At 42.2% G+C, this 24,334-nt stretch overlaps 2 protein-coding genes and 1 long non-coding RNA gene across 3 annotated transcripts; 2 read left to right on the top strand and 1 right to left on the bottom strand.

Annotated features, from left to right (window-relative positions):
• Positions 1 to 1,337: 1,337 nt before the first annotated feature.
• On the top strand, positions 1,338 to 9,260 carry LOC118079594 (28S rRNA (uridine-N(3))-methyltransferase). Its single transcript, XM_088674384.1, is given in 6 exon segments — positions 1,338 to 1,395; positions 1,397 to 2,650; positions 3,670 to 3,893; positions 4,683 to 4,956; positions 7,924 to 8,006; positions 9,005 to 9,260. Coding segments are annotated over 2 exon segments (1,146 nt in total). The 5' UTR covers positions 1,338 to 1,339; the 3' UTR covers positions 2,487 to 2,650; positions 3,670 to 3,893; positions 4,683 to 4,956; positions 7,924 to 8,006; positions 9,005 to 9,260.
• Positions 9,261 to 12,520: 3,260 nt separating this feature from the next.
• On the bottom strand, positions 12,521 to 24,294 carry PSMA3 (proteasome 20S subunit alpha 3). The gene is made up of 11 exons (XM_035103896.3): positions 24,141 to 24,294; positions 20,425 to 20,507; positions 17,730 to 17,853; positions 17,326 to 17,427; positions 17,118 to 17,191; positions 15,176 to 15,251; positions 14,758 to 14,823; positions 14,348 to 14,394; positions 13,821 to 13,888; positions 13,113 to 13,177; positions 12,521 to 12,696 (listed from the first exon to the last, which is right to left on the bottom strand). Exons 1-11 carry the CDS (start codon positions 24,159 to 24,161, stop codon positions 12,652 to 12,654), a joined length of 771 nt encoding a protein of 256 aa, XP_034959787.1. The 5' UTR covers positions 24,162 to 24,294; the 3' UTR covers positions 12,521 to 12,651.
• On the top strand, positions 12,691 to 17,765 carry LOC148687756 (uncharacterized). Its single transcript, XR_015951119.1, has 3 exons — positions 12,691 to 12,882; positions 15,583 to 15,702; positions 17,285 to 17,765. It is a non-coding gene; the product is annotated as an uncharacterized LOC148687756 (long non-coding RNA).
• Positions 24,295 to 24,334: the final 40 nt, after the last annotated feature.

Genomic DNA, 24,334 nt, shown 5'->3' on the forward strand with positions numbered 1-24,334 from the left:
GTGCTTGAACCCCCGCTGGCTTTTAGCTTCCGCTCCTCATTCCATGTATGTCTGCACCTTTCAACCTAGAATAGTACTTTCGTCCTTTGATGAAGAGGGGTTCTAGCCCACAAAAAGCTTCAGCTGTTGTCTTTCTTCAGCTGTGCAGAATTAAAACATTTTCTATTAAAGACTAGCTTGACTTCCTCTTCAGGATTAATGTTGCTTATTAGCTTTAATAGCACTCTCCTATCATGCTTACTCATAAGTAAGCAGCCGAAAAATTGTCCCAAGGAAAGGACTACTCTCAAGTCTAAATGCTGTATGCTTCTCTCTCCCCACCATATCTCATACCTCCAATATGCCTTGTGTGAGCCACTGCTCAATGTGGATAAAGAGATGTTTGTGCTGCAAGGGGAAGCAAGCTGTTCTTTCTTTGTAGTGCAGACGTTTTGTGCCTGTGTTGTATTTCTAGTAAATGCAAGTTGCTCAGAGATCCTTAGTTTTTTTTTAAAAAAAACAACAACAGAAGATCTGCAATAGTCCTCCCACCTTGTTGACAAAAGGACAATTCTTTATAAATGTGAAGAAGAATTAGGAATTTTGTGCTCTCCATCAACTTTCCAAGTGATGAAAAGAAGGTAGCTTCATAAAGGAGTGCTTTTTTGTCGTCAGTAGGGTGGAAACTTCTGCCATGATTATGAGTAGAGCTTTTTACTGAGGATTATAAGAGGATAAAATAAAATTTCATGAGGGCCTATCTCTTGTCTTAGGATTCATGCTTCTTAAATCACTTCGGCCCATCTTTTATGTGCTTGTACTCTTTGCACTCCAGATGTCCTTATGAATGCACTGGTTGTTCAGGATGGTAATTATGGAACTAGGGACAGTGTTCGAAACTCCCATTGTTCTAGGCACATTGTGCGACAGAATTTCATAAGCACAAGCAGTTTCTGAGCTCTGGGCGCAGTACTGTGCCTAAGATTTCAGATTAAAACTGCAGAGTGGAAGGAAAGGGGGACCTCTTTCTGTCTCCTGACTTCCAGCTACTTTCTGAAGACTGGAGAAGAGACCCTCTTAAGAATATTAGGGAGTGGGCAGGGGACGGACTAGACCATGTGAGAAAGGACCATAATATTTTAGCTGCAGTTCATTCATTTTCAGCTTTGTGTTCTTGTTATTAAAAAAAAAGCGCGCCTAGGCATTCTGTTGTTGTGCCCATAACATAGGTTTAAGGTGCCATTTAGCTCCTAGCTTTCATATCAGTTTAAAACACAGGGTAATGCTTTCACTTTAATAGTCAAATAAAACTAAAAGGGTATGAAAATACCTTAAATGTGTCTTTTGCAGAAGCTGTCGGATGGTGATTGGACGAGTGGAACATGGCGGAGAAAAGCCAGGCGAAGCGATTACGGGAGGGAGAAGACAGAAAAATGGACTGGCGCAAATGGAAGCAGGAAAAGAAGGAGGAGATGAAGAAATGGAAGGAGCTGAAGCTGTTGAGGAAACTGGATAAGAAGATGATGCAGGAAGTGACAGAGAAACAGAAAGAGGAGGAAAAGCCCATTGAAGATAAAGGACGGAACTACACGGTCAGCGTTGCCCTTCCAGGCTCCATTCTCAGCAACGCCCAGTCGGCAGAGTTGCGGACTTACCTTGCCGGGCAGATTGCCAGGGCCTGTGTCATCTTCTGCGTGGACGAGATTGTGGTGTTTGATGAGCAAGGGGAGGATTCAAAGACGGTGGAAGGTGAATTTGAAGGGATCAAGAAGAGAGGTCAGGCGTGTGTGCAGCTGGCACGGATTCTGCAGTACCTGGAATGTCCCCAATACCTTAGGAAGTCTTTTTTCCCCAAACACCAGGACCTCCAGTTTGCAGGGCTCTTAAACCCCTTAGACAGCCCCCACCACGTGCGGATAGGGGAGGAATCAGAGTATCGGGAAGGAGTGGTTTTGTCACGGCCCACCAAGCCTGGTCGGGGATCCTTTGTGAACTGTGGAATGCAAAAGGAGGTACAGATCGATAAGCAGTTGGAGGCAGGCCTTCGTGTTACAGTGCGTCTCAACCCACAGCAAAATCCAGAGAGCAAAACACAGAAGGGGGTGGTCGTTTCATCGCACCAGCCCCGAACTACTTCTGGGCTCTACTGGGGCTACAGTGTCCGCTTGGCATCCTGTCTGAGTGCTGTGTTTGCTGAGTCCCCATATAAAGAAGGCTACGATCTCTCCATTGGAACCTCTGAGCGAGGGGCCTCTGTGGACCAGGCAACTCTGCCTCCTTTCAGACATGCTCTGATAGTTTTCGGAGGCTTGCAAGGCCTGGAGGCAAGCGTGGACATGGACCTAAACCTGGAGGTCACAGATCCAAGCACCTTGTTTGACTTTTATTTGAACACCTGTCCGGGGCAGGGCAGCCGCACCATCAGGACCGAGGAAGCAATTCTCATCTCTCTGTCAGCGCTGAGACCTCGGATCGAAGAAGCAGTGAAGAAAGGTAGCAGCCTCTGAACAGAAGCAGAAACTCAAGCATCCAACCTGGGCAGACCGTCATCAATCTTTACCTCTCCCAGCCAACTTAACACCAAAATGTGAAGCAGGACCATCTTCTCTCTCTGGTGGGAGTTCAGGAAACTCACCTCCCTGCTGCCACTGGATGACTGAGAGCAGAACAGGTTGGAGCAGGGGTCAGCCAACGTTTTCAGCAGGGGGCTGGTCCACTGTCCCTCAGACCTTGCGGGGGACTGGACTATATTTTGGAGAAAAAATGAACGAATTCCTATGCCCCACAAACAACCCAGATATGCATTTTAAATAAAAGCACACATTCTACTCATGTAAAAACACGCTGATTCCCGGACCATACGCAAGCCGGATTTAGAAGGCAATTGGGCCGGATCTGGCCCCCAGGCCTTGGTTTGCCAACCCATAGGTTGGAGAGCAGCCAGACACAAACAGAGGGGGAAAGGGGAAAGCACGCCTTGGTTTAAGACCGCTTTGGTTTGAGAACGGAGTTCTGGAAGAGATTAAGTTCATAAACCATGGTACCACTGTATTGGGGTTTTAGTCTCTGGTTTTTCGCTTTTTGAAATGCTGGGTCTGTAGGTGGAAACATTTTGGTTCAGTTAAGATTGTTTGGGCCAGCTTCATTAATTAGCTATTTGGGTTTGCTTTTGGTCGAAAAAATGTGCTGAATATTAAATCATTAATGCCCTATCATTTTGAACAGAGAACATTGCTACTGAGCAGTTTCATCCATTGTATGAAAGGAATTGTTTCTTATATGGTTTCCTAGAAGTATTTCATATGAGCTTAAGTATATTGTATAATTTACTTTTGTACTTCCACCAGTTTGAACTCCATCTTGTACCCCACTTTCAAGAAGCACTTGTTTGATATTTGTAGGGGGAAATATGCCGGCACCTCCTTCACAGTATTTAAATTGTTTTAGTTAAGAAGGATTTGCAAGCAATAGAAATTTACACCAGTTTTCAAATCAACACAAAATAAAACAGTTGTGACATTTACAGAGAATGAGGTAGATATTCATCATACTTCTGGCTGCATAGTCATCTTGTCATCTGTGACACACAAGTTGGAATGGGGTGGGGAGAGGATGTCCTTCCTCCTTTGTAATTTACAGTAGCTTAATTCTGCCACCTGTGGCTAACTTGCTAGGTGTTTCTTTTTGCAGGTTGGATACAGAAAATACAGGACTGTTCATGAAGGTTTTAAGCAGGGCTCCACAAATTGCTGGGCTTAGTAGTAGTGAGCCATTTGTATTGGCCACTGGCTCCTCTCCTACACAGAATCCTCTGGCACACATGGGAAGGAGCTGAGTCAGCTTTTCACCTACACTGGACTTTCTCAACACACTGGAAACAGCAAGAGAGATGCTTGTAATATCTTCCAAATGAGGTACTAAAAGAGGCAGGCTCCTTCTTTGTGTGTGTCAGAGAACTTGGAGAGAGAGAGAGAGAGAGAGAGTAGAGTCTCTTTCCAACCTGTTTTGAAGAATGTCTGCAAAGAATGCAAATGAGGTAGTGTATCTTGCTTTGTCCAGGACAGGCACCCCCAAACTTAGGCCCTCCAGATGTTTTAGACTACAATTCCCATCTTCCCCGACCACTGGTTGTTAGTTAGGGATCATGGGAATTGTAGGTCAAAACATCTGGAGGGCCGCAGTTTGGGAATGCCTGGTCCAGGACATCTAGGAATTGCCAGAAAGAGACCATTAGTAACTGCTGGTCACGCTTGACTGTATTTATGGATGCTTGCACTTGACTACCCAGGACAGTGGTTTTCAAACAGTAGGGCAGCCTCCCTTTAACATGTGGAAAGAGAATTCAAAGTCAAAAAGAGATAGATCCTTAAGCCATGTAGAACCTTCCTATCTAGCAGGCCAAGACATGATGGGCTGAACACCCAAGCAGAAAATCTTCATTGATTCATACTGAGTTTAAGTGGATGAGTGAGCTCCTACCTAATTTGGCAGGAGCTTCTCCCTTTTTCTAAAACTGTTACCTTGTTGGAAAAGTGTCCCACATGCAAAGACCTTTGCATGCCATGAGCAGACTGTTGGTTCTGATTTGACAAGGGGAATAATAGGACAGAATTGATTGAGAAAGGGGTGGCAAGTTCATACTGAGCTGGGGTCTATAAGCTCTTGTACAAAATGCTGATACTTTGTATCTATTATTCCAGCAGCAATTTCTTTCTTTGAAACTTAACCCAATGAGGCATCAGAGGGACGCGTTCAGCATGGCGATGACAAATAAACTTGGGAGCACCTTGCAAAGGACCCTGTGGTGCCAAATGGCATGTAACGGAGGATGCTGCCGCCGTTGTGAAGCTGGGCTATCTAACTCAAGAGGAAGATAATCCGCACGGCACATAGGATGAGCGGGACAGCTGAGTGAGGGCTGCTGCACTTTATATGTTGATGCCGCAGACAAGATGGCTGTAAACTACGACTGAGACGGTGGGTCTTAGCACTGGCTCTGAATAGTTGATCCCGATATACGCAGTACAGTGTATTTTTTTGCATTGTGATTGCAGTTGGGGGAGGAAACACAGCTGCACTGTAGGTAAACCAAATACTCCAGCCATAGACATTGCCTGCTAGTAGACAGCTATTATTAAAGCGACCCTGCTAGGTAGATGGGTGGGAATGGGGTGTGAACTTCAATCCTTACATAATATGAAAATAATAAAGACCGAACTATCACAAGAGTATTCTGTGTCTTTGTAAAATAAACTTGTATCACATAGCAAATTAGTACTTCATATCATAGCTGACATGCTGTCCTTCGTGTAGTGAATGCTGTTTGATGTCTGTTGGGAGACTCAGTTCTGATGCTTTTGGTTTTTGTTACGCAATTAGGCTTAACTTAGGTTATTTGTTCTAGCTAGCATATATCTGAATAGGTCCTCATAAACCTGGGCACCAAGAAGGGAAGGAAATGTATGTAGCTGCATTTTTATTTTCCTCTTCTGTTTTGCCTCATGTCCCAGTTCTTAAATGAAACAAGGTGTGAGTGTCTGATTTTATTTTAGGGAGGGGGACGCTAGCTGGGTTGTACACTTCAAAGGAAGTAATTATCCTTAGACGCTCAGATGTTCGACTTGGGCAGTTGCCACTGTAGGCTGCATCAACTTGTTGGACATCAGTTTCTTTAAAAAAAAACCTTGGACATTGTACTAACTCAGAGTTTGTGGTACAAAAAGTGGCTACAGTTGAATACACAAATTCATGCTATTAACCTATGTGTAAAAGTCTACTTTTTTTTAAGAAACACAGTGAACACAATGGGAGGAATGAATGGCTTGGTTTACATGTTGGGTTGGGTTTTTGTTTGGTGTTATGTGAATGAGGCTTGAGCTTGTGTGCTGCCCCCTCCCCCTGCAGGCTTTGATTTCAACCTCCTTATGTGAAACCTTGATTTACTGTTAAAGTCAGACCAGCAAACTAGTAGATGTGCTTTCCCTCGTATTCAAACCAGAATGCCTGAGAGCCCAAGAATCTCTCACAATGCAAAAACATTAACTGCTGTTGTGTTAGAGGTGAGCCAATTCAATGTGAATCAGCTCCCATGCTGCATTTCATCACAAGACTGCTTTTATTATCATAGTTTGAATAATAATAATAATAATAATAATAATAATAATAATATATTTATTTATACCCCGCCCATCTGGCTTTCTCCCAGCCACTCTGGGTGGCTCCCAGTCGAGGGCTGCCTTCAGATGTCTTTTAAAAATAGGATAGCTGCTTATTTCCTTGACATCTGATGGAAGGGTGTTCCACAGGGCAAGCACCACTATCGAGAAGGCCCTCTGTCTGGTTCCCTGTAATCTCACTTCTCGCAATGAGAGAACTGCCAGAAGGCCCTCGGTGTCCAGGCTGAATGATGGGGGTGGAGACGCTCCTTCAGGTATACTGGACCAAGAGGTAACTAGAGCAAGCACCACTCTGGCGAGACAGTCCGCGGGCAGGTAGGGTCTCAGCCTGCGTACCAGATGGAGCTGCCCTGGACACAGAATTAACCTGTGCCTCCATGGACAGCTGTGAGTACAAAATGACTTCCAGGCTGCAGACATGGTCCGTCAGGGGCACAGTTACCCCATTCAGGACCAGAGAGTCCCCCCCCACCCGCCTGCCCCCTATCCCCCCAAAACAGTACTTCTGTCTTGTCAGGATTCAACCTCAATCTGTTAGCTGCCATCCAACCTCCAACCGCCTCCAGACACTCACACAGGACATTCACCGCCTTCACTGGTTCTGATTTGAAAGAGAGGTAGAGCTGGGTGTCATCTGCATATTGATGAACACCCAACCCAAACCCCCTGATGATATCTCCCAGCAGCTTCATATAGATATTAAAAAGTGATATCCAAGAATAGGCTACAGCTCTTGCTGCTTTGTGGCACAAAAAATATATTGGGAAAGACTGCTAAGACTTCATAGAGTAACACTTTTAATCTGCAAAACCTGAGTGTGTCCCACCCACTGTGTGCTAAGGTAAGAAGGAAGCAGCTGAATAAATTCCTGTTGCTTGCACACTCCACCATTGCCGCCTGCCTTTTTTCCTGCTGTCTGCTCACTGCTTTTCTCCTGCCCATAAGAGCTACTAACAATGATTTTTCCAAAGAAAGAAAAAGCAGTTCAGCTCTATAGCAGCTGTAACATATTTTTGTCATGCCAGGCTCTCCGTGGCTACTTGATTGAGATGGAGATGAACAGTGATTAGAGAATCCTGGAAAAGTTTTGGGTGTCCCTCCAGTTACTGATCTGGCTAAATTGGACATTAACAGTTTTTAGAAACTTGGAAATATAGTTTGAACAGATACCTTTTAAAATGCATTTTAAAATTAATACATCATAAATAATTTACATGCTGCTGTGAATGTTATGATAATGCCAAAGGTATAATACTTGTTCCAGCCTGAGCACCCCCCCCCCAAAAAAAATCTGTCTTGCAAACAGTGATTCAGGCACCTTCCTTCTGTTTTTCTCCAGGTTCTGGTCTCTCAATTGCTGCCTCTCCAGAGCAGTATTCTAGCTCCATAACACCACAACTAGAAGAAAACTTTATATTACCAGTTGGTGCCCTTTAATGCTGAAAGCAGTAATGTGCACATTGATAATAGAATTGTAGAGAAGGGACCACAAGGATCTTCTAGCCCAACCCTCTGCAAGGCAGGGATCTAAGATTAAGAGCCTCACACTCTACCGACTGAGCTATAAGAGGGTCTAGACTGGTAATGACAGCAGTATAGAGAAGGAATAGGCACTGTCAGCTGCTGGAGGATTTTACTATAATTTATTGAACCAGGCAACTTGGAATACAGATATTGCCATTTGTGCAGAAGCGTTAGAGCAGAGGGAATGCCTAGGGGGAAAACAGCCAGGCTTTCTAGAGTTGTAACTTCTTTTTCTATTTGCTAGGTGCCTTTCAAGTTGCTTACCGTCCTGTTCCAGAGAGCATTTGGAAATCAGTGTTTTGTTTATCCACCAAGCTATCTGGAAAGGTAAGATAATTTCTCAATATTTGCTTGCTATGTAGTGTGAAGGTTTTTCCCTCCCCTTAATTTGCATGTTGCCTTTTGTGCTTTGTTGTGTCAGAATTGAATAATCATATATGCTGATAGTGAACTCATTCTCTAAGTGCTAATCCTTATGGAGCTAGTCCAACACACAAGTAAAATCCAATCATAGGCATCCCAATGTTTTTCCTCTGTAAAGCTCTGCTTGTGTGGAATAATGGCACTTTTTCTTCCATCCTCGCTGCAAGCAGCAGCAAATGAAAAAGCAGCTAGACTGATTTTCATTGCTGGTTTTTTTCTTCTTTGTGGAATGCTCCTTGTAAGGAGGTCCCTGGATGCCTGTCGGAATGGATAGCTAAGAGCCTGGTCAGTCAAAGTTGCTAATATTTTTTGTGTTTAATGAGAAACCAGGCATTTTGCAAAGAAAAGCAATGTGATCTCAGAAATAGCTCTGCATAGGGTGATTTAAGTTTGGTTGACATCCTCCTGGAGGGATGTGGCTGATTAATCCCATGCTGCTTGGGAAACACCTAAAAATACCACATTGTATAGCTTTGTCTACTGCCTTGGTTCAGCTGATTCCTTCCTACTCATAGCTATACAGGACAACCACCAATGGGAATTGGGGGGGGGGGGAGGTAGAAGGGCAGAGAAAAGTTATGTGATGTTAAGATTACAAATAGTAATGGTGTATTGCAGAAGCAAATGTTTAGTTTTGGCTTCCACCCAAGCTCAGTAGCTCTTTTCTGTATTCTCAGCTTATGCATTCTATTATGTGCAAATAATTCCTTTAATTGTATGGTGTTAGCTATGTACTGTTTGATTTTTCTCTCTAAAGGGGACAGGCTTTTTTTTTTTTTTTTGCCAGTTGGACACAGTATCTTCAAAACATTTGTGTGATTTGTCTCTTCCCCTTGGATGAGAACATAGCGCTTTCCCCAATATTTGAATGTTTGTGTCATTTTAATCTTTTCCTTCAACAGAATTGTGACCATGAACGTACAGATCCCTGCAGAAAATCCTTCCCAAGGCACAGAACGGTGTGAGCTTGTGCGTATGGCCGGAACCATGATGAAACATCAGCTATCTTGCTTGCGGGATTCAGTAAATTTGTGTTGACTGCTTATAAACTGTTCTTCATTAAGCTTTCATTGTATCCAAGCACTGACAGAATGTCTCAAGATGAACAGATACTTTAAACACTGATGATTTATGGAATAAAAGCCTATTTTATGATTACATTGGGCATCTTTTGTTTACCTTGCAGTAGCTAGGTGCTTGGACAAACATGCTTTGTGGATGTTTAAGACTCTCTTCTAAGGGTTGTGCATTTGGGTCCTAATGTGTGAGCACCACAGCTGCTTCTTGGATGCTGCTGCTTTCCGGCTGAGGAGCCGTTTATGGATAAACAAGAGAGTAGCCATTGAAAGACTAATTGTCTGCTGCACATGTAGAAGACCTCTAGCTCCCAATATAAATCCTGTGCATTGCATCTTAAGTCCTAATAATAGGGTTGTCTTGCCTGTTTTACTCACTGAAGGGTCACTATTGGCAATAGTTGCACCTCTTAATTTAGAACGAGAGCTCCTTTTTTGAATGAGACCTTGCGTCTCCAGCTGTTTTTGAACTACAGTTCCCATCCCGGACCACTGGTCCTGCAAGCTAGGGATGATGGGAGTTGTAGTCCAAAAACAGTTGGAGACCCAAGTTTGGGAAATGCTGGCCTAGACCAGCCTATCTGAAGAAGTGTGCATGCACACGAAAGCTCATACTAATGACAAACTTAGTTGGTCTCTAAAGTGCTACTGGAAGGAATTTTTCTATTTTATTTTTATTTTGTTTCGCTGGGCTAGACCATCATTCACTGGCCCTGCTCAGCTTTTGCCTGTTTGGAAGGTATCACTGAATTGTGCTGATGCTTCTTATTGTCTGGCTGTGTGTAAGGAATATAGCTAAGAGTCCCATCTATTGCTGCAACTATTTTACTGCTGATCTCTACTACCAGAATGTGTCTCCTGCACTTGAGTGAATGTGGGATCTTGGGGTGAAGGTTCCCCATTCACAGAAGTAGAAGCTTCCCCTACATTTGTAAAGAGGTTTCTCATACCTGCTGGATTGCACATAATAACTCTTCTCTTTACGTACAAATTATCTGTAGCACATATATAAAGTTCATTGTGCTGTGAATCACACAGTGCTTGTTTGCATCCTGCTTAGTCACACTAATTTATGACGTAAGCAGGGCTGTGGTTTGGGGATGACTGACGAGAAACTGGAAACATGGTCTTGAGTACAGGACTGTAAATACACTGAGAAACCTTTTTTTTAGGAACAGGAAGTAGTAGTGAGTCAAGTGACAGTGCCACTGGTCAGCTGAATTATCATTAATAAATATTGTGTGGTTCAGCATCTTCCCAGTAGGAAGCTGCAATCGTGATTGTATCAAATTCATAGGTAGAAGTATGATAACTCTTAATTGGTGAAAATATTTCCTTTCACCTTACTTTTTTTGTAGGAAAGTAGGCAAAAATATCTCACCACTGGCAGCTCCTTCAAAACTAGTGCTCATTCAAGAATGTCAATACTAAATTATTCAAAAATAAGCAGGATCATGTAAGACATGCTCCAGTCCATGTACAGTGGTACCTCGGTTTATGAACACAATTGGTTCTGGAAGTCTCTTCATAAACTGAAGCGAGCTTTCCCATTGAAAGTACAATGGAAAGTGGATTAATCTGTTCCAGATGGTCCGCGGAGTACTTAAACTGAAGTGAGCTTTCCCATTGAAAGTAATGGAAAGTGGATTAATCCGTTCCAGGTGGGTCCGCAGAGTACTCAACCGGAAGCGTACTTAACCCGAAGCATGGGTGTAATTGGTTCCGGAAGTCTGTTCATAAACTGAAGCAAACTTTCCCATTGAAAGTAATGGAAAGTGATTTAATCCGTTCCAGACGGGTCCGCGGCGTTCATAAACAGTGTTCATAAACCGAGGTTCCACTGTACTGATTTATGTAAATGATGGCAGAAAGCTGCTGTGGGAGAGAATGTTAAAATAACCCTGTTATTCACAGGGGCAGCTGAGTACACAAGTTGGCTTTGACTGTAGACAAAGTAGATGGAGAACATGAGGAGATACGTAGCATCCCATGCCCCACTTATGGCCTCAAAGGCATGTGGCTGGCTGCTGGACCACCTGCATCTATGGTCAGTGTAAGCAATTGACAAAGTATCTGAAATATTCATGAATGCCAAGATTGTCACAAAATAGTGAGCAAGCTTTTGTATTTTGTGTGGGTGTTAAGCAAAAGTGGGCGAGTGGGTGAAATGGTGGCTTAATCTGCTAACTATGAGCTGAAAACAACTTTCTGGACAGGAAATGCTAGGCCTCCCACTAATAGGCTTCCCCCAAATTTGCCCTGGAGGGTTCTCAGGTAAAAAAATTAATTTTTTTTCATACTAGAAATTTTGTTTAAGCATTGCCATCTAAATGAGTGTAATAAATTGGAAAGTTAAGTAGTTTTTGAACAACAGCAATCTCATCTGAGCACAAAGTTCTGGTTTCTCTCAAGAATCTGGTGTGAAAATCTCACTGTAAAATCATAGCATTTTCCAGCTACTGCAAAAATTAGTTGAAAGTGATCACCACACTAAAGCACAGCACTACACAAAATACTGCAACAATTTTCTTCTTTCAACCAGGGCTCAGATTACGTTTTCACAACCACCACTCTGTTACATGAAGCCAGAAATCAACACCCAACAGCATTAGTCAGATCCCTTCTATTCAAGCATGACCAAGCTTCAGGCTCACTATTTGCCCTCAAGCCATCCCACCTGAATTGGAAGAGGAAAGATAAAGCTTGAGTGTGACATCTTACCATATAGCAAGTGTGACTTTTCAGACAGATACATATTGTTCATGCTTTATACAAGCTTCTTACATGCTGCATGAGTACTTGCAATCTCACAGCAGCAGTAATCATATCTACTATAATACAATCCAGACAACAGGAAAATTGGACTGCTAGGTAGGGAGGTTGAATCATAAGCTTGTCCAATGATGGGATACAGCCCTGATATTCTTTGTATGACCAGGTATCTGGGCTGCTACCTTCTGACCGGAGGGAGCAAGTTTTTTTTTACCATTTCTTTAAGGCCTGGATTCAAGAAGGCTGAGGAGTGTAGTTCTCTGAGTAATGGGTGCAATCTAGCATGCTACATCAGGGTGCCCAATGTGTTTTCCTTCAACAACATACTTTCTCCACACCACCACCCATGTAACAACCAATTTGCTTTTGGAAATTTCAAAAGGGTTTGCTATGTAGCACTGAGGAGGGAAAATACAGTTGTGGCATTTCAAGACAAGCTGCAAGTCGCCATCACTGCACAAAATTTATTTGGCTCCTAGCCAGGTATATCTTCCTGTTTTCATTAGGCTCCTCCATCAATCCCTTACTCCCATTGTCCTAGCCTTTGGACAAATAATTGATACTCAAATATAAACAGTAATTGGAAAAAATTTTTAGTGCAAGTTGGTCACTCAAAATAGTCTTCCAGCACATACATCATAGCAAATACATACACAGGCCTGTGGTATAGATTAAAACATTTGCTTTAAAGTAGCAATGTCCTACATATTTTCATCATCTGATTCATCTTCTTCTTTCAGAGATTCCTGTAGAAATAAAGAGAAAAGATCAGGTCCTACTGCTTCCTTGCCAACAGACAGCAACCTGTATGTTACACATACACCAGGAATCTAGCTGTCCCCACAATTTGTGGAATTAAATAGCTGAAATTTTATAACTACTTTACATAAAACGACAAATTCTACAGCAGCCTGCATCATCACTTCTCCAAGGTAACTGGTATTATAAGACCCAACAGTTTCTGGACCAGATTATCTTTTGTAAACTAAAATTACTTAAAAGGAATTAGAAGAGATGTTTTCCTCCCAGGAATGTAAGCAGAAGGTCCCCAGTTCAATCCCTGGCACCTCCAGCTGGAATAGACTACTGAGCAAGATGTACCAATGTATGATGTCTAATGCAGCTTCCTATGTACAACAGCCAGTGAAGTTCCAGCACTTACCTTAGCGTATTTCTCTGCTTCTTCCTTAATGTCTTTCGGGACAATTTCATGTTTTCCCTTGGTTACTACAAATGAAAGAGAATTTTTTTATTTTTATTTCAGAATGCAAACCTATCTTCTAAGTCAGGCATCCCCAAACTTCGGCCCACCAGATGTTTTGGACTAAAATTCCCATCTTCCCCAACCACTGGTCTTGTTAGCTAGGGATCATGGGAGTTGTAGGCCAAAACATCTGGAGGGCCGCAGTTTGGAGGTGCCTGTTCTAAGTATATACAAATGTGCCACAAACTCATTTTGTGGTACTGTTTCCTGAAAAACAGTATGGGCTACAGTCATACAGTAGACTCATTAAAACCAACTGACTTAAGTCACGGCTTCTGATTTCAATGGATCTACTCCTGAGCAGACGTTGTATACAGCCATGTTATTTAGATTATGTACCCCCATACGAGGGCACATGTCTTCGATTTTAAGTCAAGGATGGGGAACCAGAGACCCGAAAGCTGTTGTTGGCCTCTAACCTCCAACAACCCCAGCCACCAGTCAGGGGTGATGTGAGTTAGAGACTGGCAGCATCTGGAGGGACACAGGTTCACTGTTTTAGATACGCTGTTAATTAAGGAGAAATCACAGCAAGTTACAAAATTAACTATTTTCATAAAGCAGTAAACAGTAATGAAGAAAGAGAAGATCTGAACGATACATTACTTTCTCCAACCCAACTGAGTTCAAGTTCAAAAGCTTTGTCTTTTACTTCATCATGGACTATGTAGATTCTAGAAAAAGTTAACACAGAAAAAGTAGTTATTCCAAGTATCTATCAAGAAGTATAGTAAAGGTAAAGGGACCCCTGACCATTAGGTCCAGTCACAGACGACTCGGGTTGTGGCGCTCATCTCGCTTTATTGGCCGAGGGAGCCGGCAGACAGCTTCCAGGTCATGTGGCCAGCATGACTAAACCGCTTCTGGTGAACCAGAGCAGCACACAGAAACGCCATTTACCTTCCCGCTGTAGCGGTACCTATTTATCTACTTGCACTTTGATGTGCTTTCGAACTGCTAGGTTGGCAGGAGCAGGGACCGAGCAACGGGAACGGTAGTTTGAAATCAAATAGGGTCATAATATGGATGTCCATTTTATCTGAACTGCTAGATCCCAGCCCACCATCCAAAGACAATTCAATGTAAGAACTGCCCCAGTGAATCAACCCAAACCAACATTGTAAGAAACTTACATTTTTGCAACTTCTTTAACAACATCACGGCAAGTCATATCTTTCATCTGTGGATATACAAATACTGTGAGCATTTTAATCACATACTATTGTGTTTACTGTCTTCTCAAATAAAGCTCACAAACCCAATGCACTATAGTTAAGTGTGAAATAAATTCTCAGGAAGCTCCTTTCTGCACCAATCTAATTCCTGAAGAACCAAGATTATATCTACACACATCCTTTGTTATTCACAAAGCTCTTTGAAGGTCAAGTTTGAACTGGTGACAGCAGTCCAGTATTTTACTGAGAAGGCAACACTTCTAGATACCTGGATGAATAAGCCCAGAAAATTCCTGCCCTGTGGAAAAATTGTTTCAGATACACCTGGGATGTTTGTTTAGAAGCTAAGTCTCAAGGCAATGACTTACCTGGAGCTTTTCAATCTCTGTCTTTGCAGCTTGTCTTGCTTTCCCAATGGCACATCCCCAATAACCCTGTAAATGCAACAGAAACAACTTTAAACCAAACAATAGCTGTAATTATTGCGAACGTTTTACATAGTGTTGGAATATCACAAACAAATGCATGCATGTGCCTTATCAAACAGCAGTGCAGTTCTAACCTAAATTCAGACGCAGTTCATACTGTGTCAGTCCTATTCCAGAGACCTGCACAAGTATCCTGAACATCTGGCGATCTTCTGGACTAGGGATCAGTAAGCAGCACAATACCAACCGCCAGCTGCTCCCCGCTGCCCCAAGCACTAAACTAAAGGACTTCAGTGGAGGAGCAAGAGTCACACAACTGCCTATCTACTAACTGTTCCCCACCTATAATTTAACTCACGTATGAAACGCCTGATGGGTCTATCATGTATAGCTGAGCACCTTCATCATCACCATCATAGGAACCCAACATAAAGCTGGAAATGTAAAAAAATTTGTTAGAGGAATTGCCAGACAGAGAATAAATGACAAAAGGTCTGCAATCCTACAAACACTTAACAAGTACCACTGAGTTTAATGGGGCCTACTTTCGAGTAAGCAATTTGGGAATGTTTCACTGAAATCAGCTGCACAAGCCACAGCCCATGACTAACACAGATGTGTTTCTATTGGGAAACTTCTGTATGTACTTGCCACCCTATTTTGTAATGTACCATTGGGTTCATATTTAACTACTATAACTTGCCTACTATAGGCATCACTTTGCCAAATGGTAAATATAGTTCTACCACACTTCTCTTCACTCAGATAACACTTACTGGAAAAGCTCTGTTCGTGGTAGAACAGCACAAATAAATATCTTCCCGAATTATTACATGTGGACTATGTCAAGATGAGAATAGTTGCCTAAGATCATGGAGCCTTAAGGTATGTTTTGCTGACCCATGGATACTTAAGATGCCCAATATTTTTTTAGCTTTTAGCATACCCAGAATTTTAACAGAAAGGTTAAGATGTCCAATATTTGTTATTCCAAATCAGAACTTATGAGGGCAACCATTTTTATTCAGCTGATTTAAAATAAGCTATGCATATACTTCTAGGGGTAGGTCACATACTGAGGAGAGAATAGGATTTAACCTATTCTTACTAGTGAACTGTGAATATATTCGGTTGGATCCAGAATTGCATGGAGTGGAACTCTGCTAATTGGACGCTCCCTTGGCAGAGGAAAAACAGGCATTTTTTGACAATTCCCCTCACCATGCTGTCCCTCAATGCCTCCAAAAGTCTAGTCTGGAGGGTTGGCAAGCCCTCGAAAACAATGTGAGAGAAGAAACTGGGCAGAAATCATTTTTAAAGCCTTCTTTAAAAAAACAACTGCTCTTCAGCCAAGAGAGACTTTCAGAGAAGCTTCAAGAGTCAGTCATAAAAAACTATCTCCATCCAGAAGGAGTTTCAATTGGATCCAATGCAGACAAACAGAAAGAGTAAAACAGCAGGTCTGGATCCAAGCCATTGAATATTCTTAGTAATGCTGAAAGGATTTTTTTTTTATAAAACACACTGACACATTTTGAATATAATCCAACAGAACCCAGAGGAGGCACATTTTTGAAAGCAGAACTTATTTCCCCTTGAGGAAGGACTCTGTCAAAACATGCCTGGCTAAACTCTCCATCTAGCACCAGGTTGTGTTTTTCTTCCCTCCCTCCTTGCCCCTCCCCTTTTGGCTGATGCTTTCCTTTTCTTTTTCACTCTTAAGCAGTCTTGGTGGATTTTTTAAGAGACTGTGTTAAGTAAGCATTCCAGATTCCCAAGTTCAAGCAGCAAGAGTGCATTCCTGTGGAATGCCCTCCCACCAGATGTCAAAAACTACCTGACATTTAAAAAACATCTGAAGGCAGATCTGTTTAGGGAAGTTTTTAAAAAAATTATTAAAGATTTCTTGAATTACAAAGGTGTGTGCAGTGTCATTTTAATGTATTTTAATTTTTGTTGGAAGCCACCCAGGGTGGCTTGGGAAACCCAGCTGGATGGGTGTGGTACAAACAATAAATTTATTATTATTATTATTATTATTATTATTATTATTATTATTATTATTATTACTATAGATGTGGAGATCGTGCCTTCTGAAGCTTGCAAGAATCCAGCAGAGCATCTTCACTTGATTATTACCCTTGTTTGTGCATTTACTGCTCAGAGATAAAGGCTTTTAAATTGTGTTTTACAAATGTATTTTTTTCATATACAAACACACATTTTAAGTTACTGTCTGGTCTGAACTCTGGTTGGCAAGTGTGTTGTGAATTGCAGTATAAATGAATAAAAGCTCTTACCTGCAACCAAAAGGTCTGACAGCACTGTACAGAGTATAGGCGTGGACATACATAGCCACTCTGTCTGCAAGATGCTGTTGGGAAGGAGGGAAGAATGGTAAGAGCACTGGAAATATTTTTAAATAAGTTTCCTGCAAAGCATCTGACGCATACTGTGCTTTTCATAGGTTGCATATGGACAGAAGCAAAAAGAAACAAAGCTCCTTACTTTCAATGGAATATTATAACCATAGTTGGATCTGAAGTTAGAAGCTTCTTCCCTCGCTATGTCAGCCAAAGAACGGGCATCAGCCAGGAGTCCTGCGACTGCCTGAAATAAACATCAGCCATCTTAGAACAAAAATCAAAACAGAAATGTGAGTCAACATACCATACTTCCCATGTATCACTCTGGAATTATCCTTTACAACAGACACATGATTGCCAGGCACATGTTTCCAGAACTGGTCAAACTAGCATTTCCAACCTTGCAAGTTGACGCCTCCAGCTTTCCTTCCTGGTTACAAGCTAAAAGTTACCAGTGACTTATCCAAGAGGCCATTTGACAGGGGGATAAGCCTCAGCATGTGCTAAACAGCAATAAATGCTCAAAGATACCAAGGACCAACTCACCATTCCAACATGTCGATCGACATTAAAGAGCCGTTTATTGGATCCTTCTTCGTACAGTTTGGACAGAACTAATTTTTCGACTCCGAAGACTACACCATCTTTACACCGTATCCCAATTGCTGTACTGAAAAAAAAAAGTTACGATACAGTAATCAGTTAAAAGTATTTCTTGCTAGGACTTTTCAGTCCCATTTTCAATCAGAAGGTGTTCAAGGAAAAACAGGTTAACAGTACTTTTAAAAACATCAATAAAAACCAACCTAATTAATTTAAAAAACAAACAATATGACCAATCTACAATAAACACTATCCGTAAGTGATGAAAACGAGCCCAGTTCAGGAAAGGCCTGCACATGATGCTTATAAGAGAACCACAAGGTATATTATATGGCTTTGGAACTAAAATATTACAGTTTTAGTATTTATTCAAATTTTCATCTTTTTAGGATAGTACTGGATCAAGATAAAAAGCTACTACTATCAAATACAGTAGAGAAAACATACACATGTACTATGGGAGGAATTCAACATCAAGCTAAGGCAATTGTTCTGTTAGGTTACATACGTTGACTTTCCAGTCAGAACACCCAACCCTCTCATTATCCCCCCTCACTGTTCTCGGGGGTTCCAACAACTCCCACAGAGCTAATAGGGTGGGGGCACAAGCAGAGGAAAGAGGGAAAGCCTGGTTAAACAAGTCCTGGAGCAGGGCTTCCACTGATGGGACACATTACTTGAATCCTATCCATTTTGACAGAACTTCAACTTAGTATAGCACTAACATTTTGAACCACCAATGGAGCATGTGTTACCTTGCCTAGTACAGTGGTACCTGAGGTTACAGACTCCGCTAACCCAGAAACAGTACCTCAGGTTAAGAACTTTGCTTCAGGATGAGAACAGAAATCGTGCGCCGGTGGCGTGGCGGCAGCAAGAGGCCCCTTTAGCTAAAGTAGTACCTCAGGTTAAGAACAGTTTCAGGTTAAGAACGTACCTCCAGAACGAATTAAGTTCTTAACCCAAGGTACCACTGTATGTGCAACCTCACTGCACTGTTTTAAAAAAGCTTCCTCCTTATGGTATGAAAATATAGCCTAAATGAAACAATACATTTCATAGACACTGATTTCCTAAGAAAATCATATGTGTATACACTGACTTCAATAATATCCAAACTTCTTACAGCTAATTAAAGTTTTACACCACCATGTAACTTTTTTTTTTAAAAAAAATCATCAAATCAAATGAATTTTATAGCTGTCAACTGCAGTCCTAGGCACACTTCCATGTGGGTAAGTATCTCTGAGGAAACATGCACAGACTGGGCTTTAGATGAAAGTACTGTAGGTTCGACTGAAATTAGTTTGACTAACTGCCATCATATCATGTATCTGCCAAGGTGGAACAATGAAAAAGCAGCAATCCTGTTCCCTACAGAGGTTCAGAGCAAAACATTGGTTGATTTTAATGAAAACAGAGGCTTCACATTATTCTATTGTAATTTTATTGGTGTGAGCCGCCCTGAGCCTGGTTTTGACTGGGGAGGGGGGGGGTATAAATAAAAATTTATTACTACTACTACTACTACTACTACTACGTACCTTGGAGTAAAAATGTATAATGGCAGGCTGTAAAGCTAAAACCCAACTTCACTCATTGATGTCACTTCCAAATAGGACTTACAGTCATACCTCGGTTTAAGTACGCTTCGGTTTGAGTACTTTCAGTTTAAGTACTCCGCGGACCCGTCTGGAACGGATTAATTCACTTTCCATTACTTTCAATGGGAAAGTACGCTTCAGGTTAAGTACAGACTTCCGGAACCAATTGTGTACTTAAAACTGAGGTACCACTGTATTCCCAAGTAAGCAAGGTACAAGAATGAGTTCACAGAATTCAAGAGGTCAGAACATATGCATATAAAGACATGTAAAAGTAGGTAAAGGACCACTGGATGATGAAGTCCACTTAAGGGCTACTATGGGGGACACATGTGGCACTGTGGTCAAAACCACTGAGCCTCTTGGGAAAATAAAAGCGCCTGCAGTTCTGTGGAAAAACCCATGCTTTGCATGCAGGACCAGGTAGCTGCATGTAATAGGAAATATCTTTGTCTGACGCTGTACAACAAGAGTGGGGAAGTGTACGTGGCTAGTGGGCTGGATCCTTCAGTACTCCACGCCCTGTAGATCAACTTTGACCTACCAATCACATGTCAAAAGTAACGTCAGATGACAACTTCAGAGGGGCTCAGTGTAATCGCCAATCAGCTGCTGCAGCAAGCCCTTCTGAAGTCCATTTGTGGGCACAATTCTTCAAAATGTGCCTGCAAACAAAGCAGGGCTTGCACAAATAGAGCTCATTTTAAGCCCCCAATTGTTGCCTGCTTATACCCATCATATATGATGGCAGAGGGTCACTATTTGTGGAAGATTGTCTCAGGGACCACATGCCAGGCCTAATTAGGCCTGTGAACTGGAAAATTCCCAATCCACTAAGGATAATCCACTGCCAGTCAAAGGAGGCTATACTGTGGTATATTGTCTAGTGGTATGATGCAGTATAAAGCAATTTCATTTGTAAGTTCTACTGTTTAGTCTCTGCAAGTGTGTTATTTTTAACATTATGTTGTACTGTATATCAGGTTTTAGTCATTTAAAAAAAGGTTTAAATAAATAACAGGTTTTACTCTTACCTGCTATTCTCCACAGCTTTCATAGCATATTCTACTTGAAATACTCTGCCATCTGGAGAAAATGTAGATGCCGACAAGTCATACTGCAAAAGAGAAGAATACATTTGCAGATTTCCCCCCAAAGAACAGCAAGAGGCAGTAGAACTGGGATTCCTTAGTCAATTTCACTGCAGGCCTCACTGTATAAATAAGGTGTGTTGCTCTCCTATTATAAAAACAATCCCTAAATTTGCACATTTCTCAAACTGAATATTTGTTTTATTTAATTTAAACATTATTCCACTTAACTGCAATAGATAGCATACAAAATAAAAATCTGTTAAAACTATGTATTTTATGATTTACACATGAAACAAATGCAATAATGGAAGAAATCATTCTGCCCAATAAATGAAAATCTGGGGGCTATGGCCTATAGAAAGCCAACTTCTAATTCCAAGCACATTTACTGAGCACTGAGTCGCACAAAGTTCAAAATTAGGGTTGCAGCCTTAGAGAACTAAGCTCCTATGTAGCCAACAATTGCTTAACATTTGTAGTCCCTCTTATATGGAAAGAGAAAGAAAAAGATGTTTGAAATGTATGCATACTGAAGCAAATAAATATTCATGTTTGACATAAAAATAGAATGTATGTTTTGTGTAATTAATTTTTTGTTGTCACTCTCACATAAACTAAGAGCAAGCAGTAATTATTAAGTGCACATACCGTGCACTATTTTCTGAAATTGCAAAGCATTCTGCATATACCGTATATATTGAGACATACCCTTAGAAGTGGCACAATATATGATTCAAGCAATTCATTACACACTTTGTATATTTAGGAAATATCTGAAAATGCTAATTCAAAAAAAAAAAATGATTTAAGTTGTGTCTTTTCTTGTCATTTATAAACTACCTTGATTTTATTAAAACAATCCACACTGTACTATAAACCAATAGCATTCCAGAACGGCCAGGAAAGCACAACAAGCTGTTCCACAATACAGTAACATCTAGTCACACTGGACAGTTTGAATCACCTCATACTTCAAGAACCCCATCCCCACAAAAGGGAGTTCCTGAAGCAGAGTAAGGGTAGGAAAACTTGCAGTGCAGCAACACAAGTCTGCATCTGACATTACAGGGAAGAAAAACAGGCAGCATGGGGCTGCTGTTTTCTGCTGCAGCCCAAGTAACATGAAGGCCTAATTTCAGTCTTAGAGAATCACTGAGGCAATGACCTCAGTTGTCATCTTAGACACTTACACAGTATACCGGTAGTACAGAAATCAGGCATTTGTTTGGAGTGTGTTTATTCATCCTTTGTTTGAGACCTATCAATTATTGGGTGATAAAATAAATATATTGTCTGTTCACCAGTCTTCAGCAAGTTTTCAGGTGAATAAGGCTGCCTCCTGGGTTTTTGTATTTGGAAATAAATGCATTTTGTTTTAATTATATTTATATTATGCATGTATTGCTGCCTTTGTGAGCTCCATTCTCTTTTTCTTCTGCAGAGCTACAGTAATTGGTTCTTGGTACCATGTGTAGAAACTTCAGTGACTTGGACGAGTCAACAGCTACCTCTCCTGGCCAACCAAGAACTGCAGTGACTTTCTTCCATTTCAACTTTTCCTCTTAAAAGACCATTTCACACATTATACAATGGAAAATCCAGATCATTATTTCAGATGTTGGGTGTGGATGTAAATTCATGTATTTTTTCATAGGCCTCTGGCTAGCCCAGCCTAAAAGCTAATGTACAAGCTTCTCAGAAAAGATTGCAGTGCTAAACATTGAGGTTTGTAAAGGTAAAGGGACCCCTGACCATTAGGTCCAGACTCTGGGGTTGCGGCGCTCATCTCGCGTTATTGGCCGAGAGAGCTGGCGTACAGCTTCCAGGTCATGTGGCCAGCATGACAAAGCCGCTTCTGGCGGACCAGAGCAGCACACGGAAACGCCGTTTACCTTCCCGCTGTAGCAGTACCTATTTATCTACTTGCACTTTGAGGTGCTTTCAAACTTGCTAGGTGGGCAGGAGCTGGGACCGAGCAATGGGAGCTCACCCCGTCACGGGGATTCGAACCGCCGACCTTCTGATCAGCTAGCCCTAGGCTCAGTGGTTTAACCCACAGCGCCACCCACGTTTGAGGTTTGTAGCAGTAGACAAAGTCTATTCCAATGAAAGCTTGCTTAAAGTTTGAGACAGTGACAGAAATTGCACATCACACCATGACATAGATTGGTCCTCACGACTTTATAGCTCAATGAGAATCTGGGGTGGGAAGGCCAAACAAATCTTAGTGCCAGAGTGCACGAAAACACCGTTTACCTTCCCACTGCAGCAGTATCTGTTTATCTACTTGCACAGGTATGCTTTCGAACTGCTGGGTTGGCATGAGCTGGGGCAGAGCAACAGGAGCTCACCAAGAAGCTCAATGGTTTTAGACCACAGCGCCACCCACTCCCTCCAAACAACCCATGTGTAGACCTCCCCACAGTTTGGTATGTTTCCACCCACTTCAAGAAAGCCAGATCCTTAATTATCCTTTAATGTTATATAAAATACTGTACAAAAATATATTTAACAGTTTAGCCATCTACTATCCTTTTCTTAGGGACGCAGGTGGCGCTGTGGGTTAAACCACAGAGCCTAGGGCAGGCATCCCCAAACTTCGGCCCTCCAGATGTTTTGGACTACAATTCCCATCTTCCCCGACCACTGGTCCTATTAGCTAGGGATCATGGGAGTTGTAGGCCAAAACATCTGGAGGGCCGCAGTTTGGGGATGCCTGGCCTAGGGCTTCCGATCAGAAGGTTGGCGGATCGAATCCCCGCGATGGGGTGAGCTCCCGTTGTTCGGTCCCAGCTCCCAGCCAGGCAACAATCAAAAGAGCACTTTAAGGCTCCTGGTTTATGTCAGACAGGCCCCCTCCCTGTTGGCCTTCCCAAATACTTTTAAAAAAATAATCCAGTAAAGTTTTAACTGACTTCTGATTTTTTGTACACCGTTTAGAGACATTTTTGATTAAGCCTAGTTTATAAATTGATGATAATAGTAATTACTCCACACAAGTTCTTATACATACAAGTTTGATTGTATTTTTGCGCCTCTTTCCGAAGACATGAATCCCAAAGCGGCTTACAAACAAGCAACAACAACAACATAACAAAACATCACAAGCACAGCATAAATCATAAAATAATTAACGAAACATCATTTATAAAACACTTAGCAAAGCAGCAACTGAGAAATAGGCTAAACATCACAATTATAGCGTTAAGTCCTATTTATATAAACATTTATAATCCATAAAACGATATATTTTGTATGGAGCAGGTTGGTGTTTGGTAGGGGGGATGGACTTAGCGGGCCAAATTAGACCCTTGCCAGGAGAACACTGGCCCACAGACCTGTCGCTAATTTAAAGGATGCACACCTTTTAATCACATCCCACGTTTTCTCTCCTCTCCCAGCTTCTCCCCAAAAGGCCTTTTGCTTTCGGTTTCCCCCAAGTGACTCAGCAGCAGTAGCAGAGTCCTCCCCCCTCTCGTGACGTCACACGCCTCTCTTCACAGACCCCCTTTTGCGACAGAGTCCGCTGAGGAGAAAGAAGGCCGCCCTTTCTTCCTGCCTCGCCCGCATTCCAAGCCCCTCAGGGGCTTTCCCCAGGGACAGCGCTCCCCACCCCCGCCTCCCAATGCTTCTCTTTCCCCTCAGGGGTCACTCACCCCGGTGCCGATCGAACTCATGGCGGCGGAGAGCCGAAAGCCGAAACAACCGTTTCCTCCGCCTCCTCGCCAGCCGGCCTGCTTGCCTTTCCCCTTCGCCTCTCCAGACCCCCTCAGGCAGCCACCCGCTCGCGCTTCTCACCCACCGCTCAACAACGCGCCCGCCCATTGGACGGGCACACCGCGCTCCTGGC

Source organism: Zootoca vivipara, chromosome 1 (genome assembly GCF_965207765.1).
Source record: "Zootoca vivipara chromosome 1, rZooViv2.hap1.1, whole genome shotgun sequence".
Classification (NCBI taxonomy): domain Eukaryota; kingdom Metazoa; phylum Chordata; class Lepidosauria; order Squamata; family Lacertidae; genus Zootoca; species Zootoca vivipara.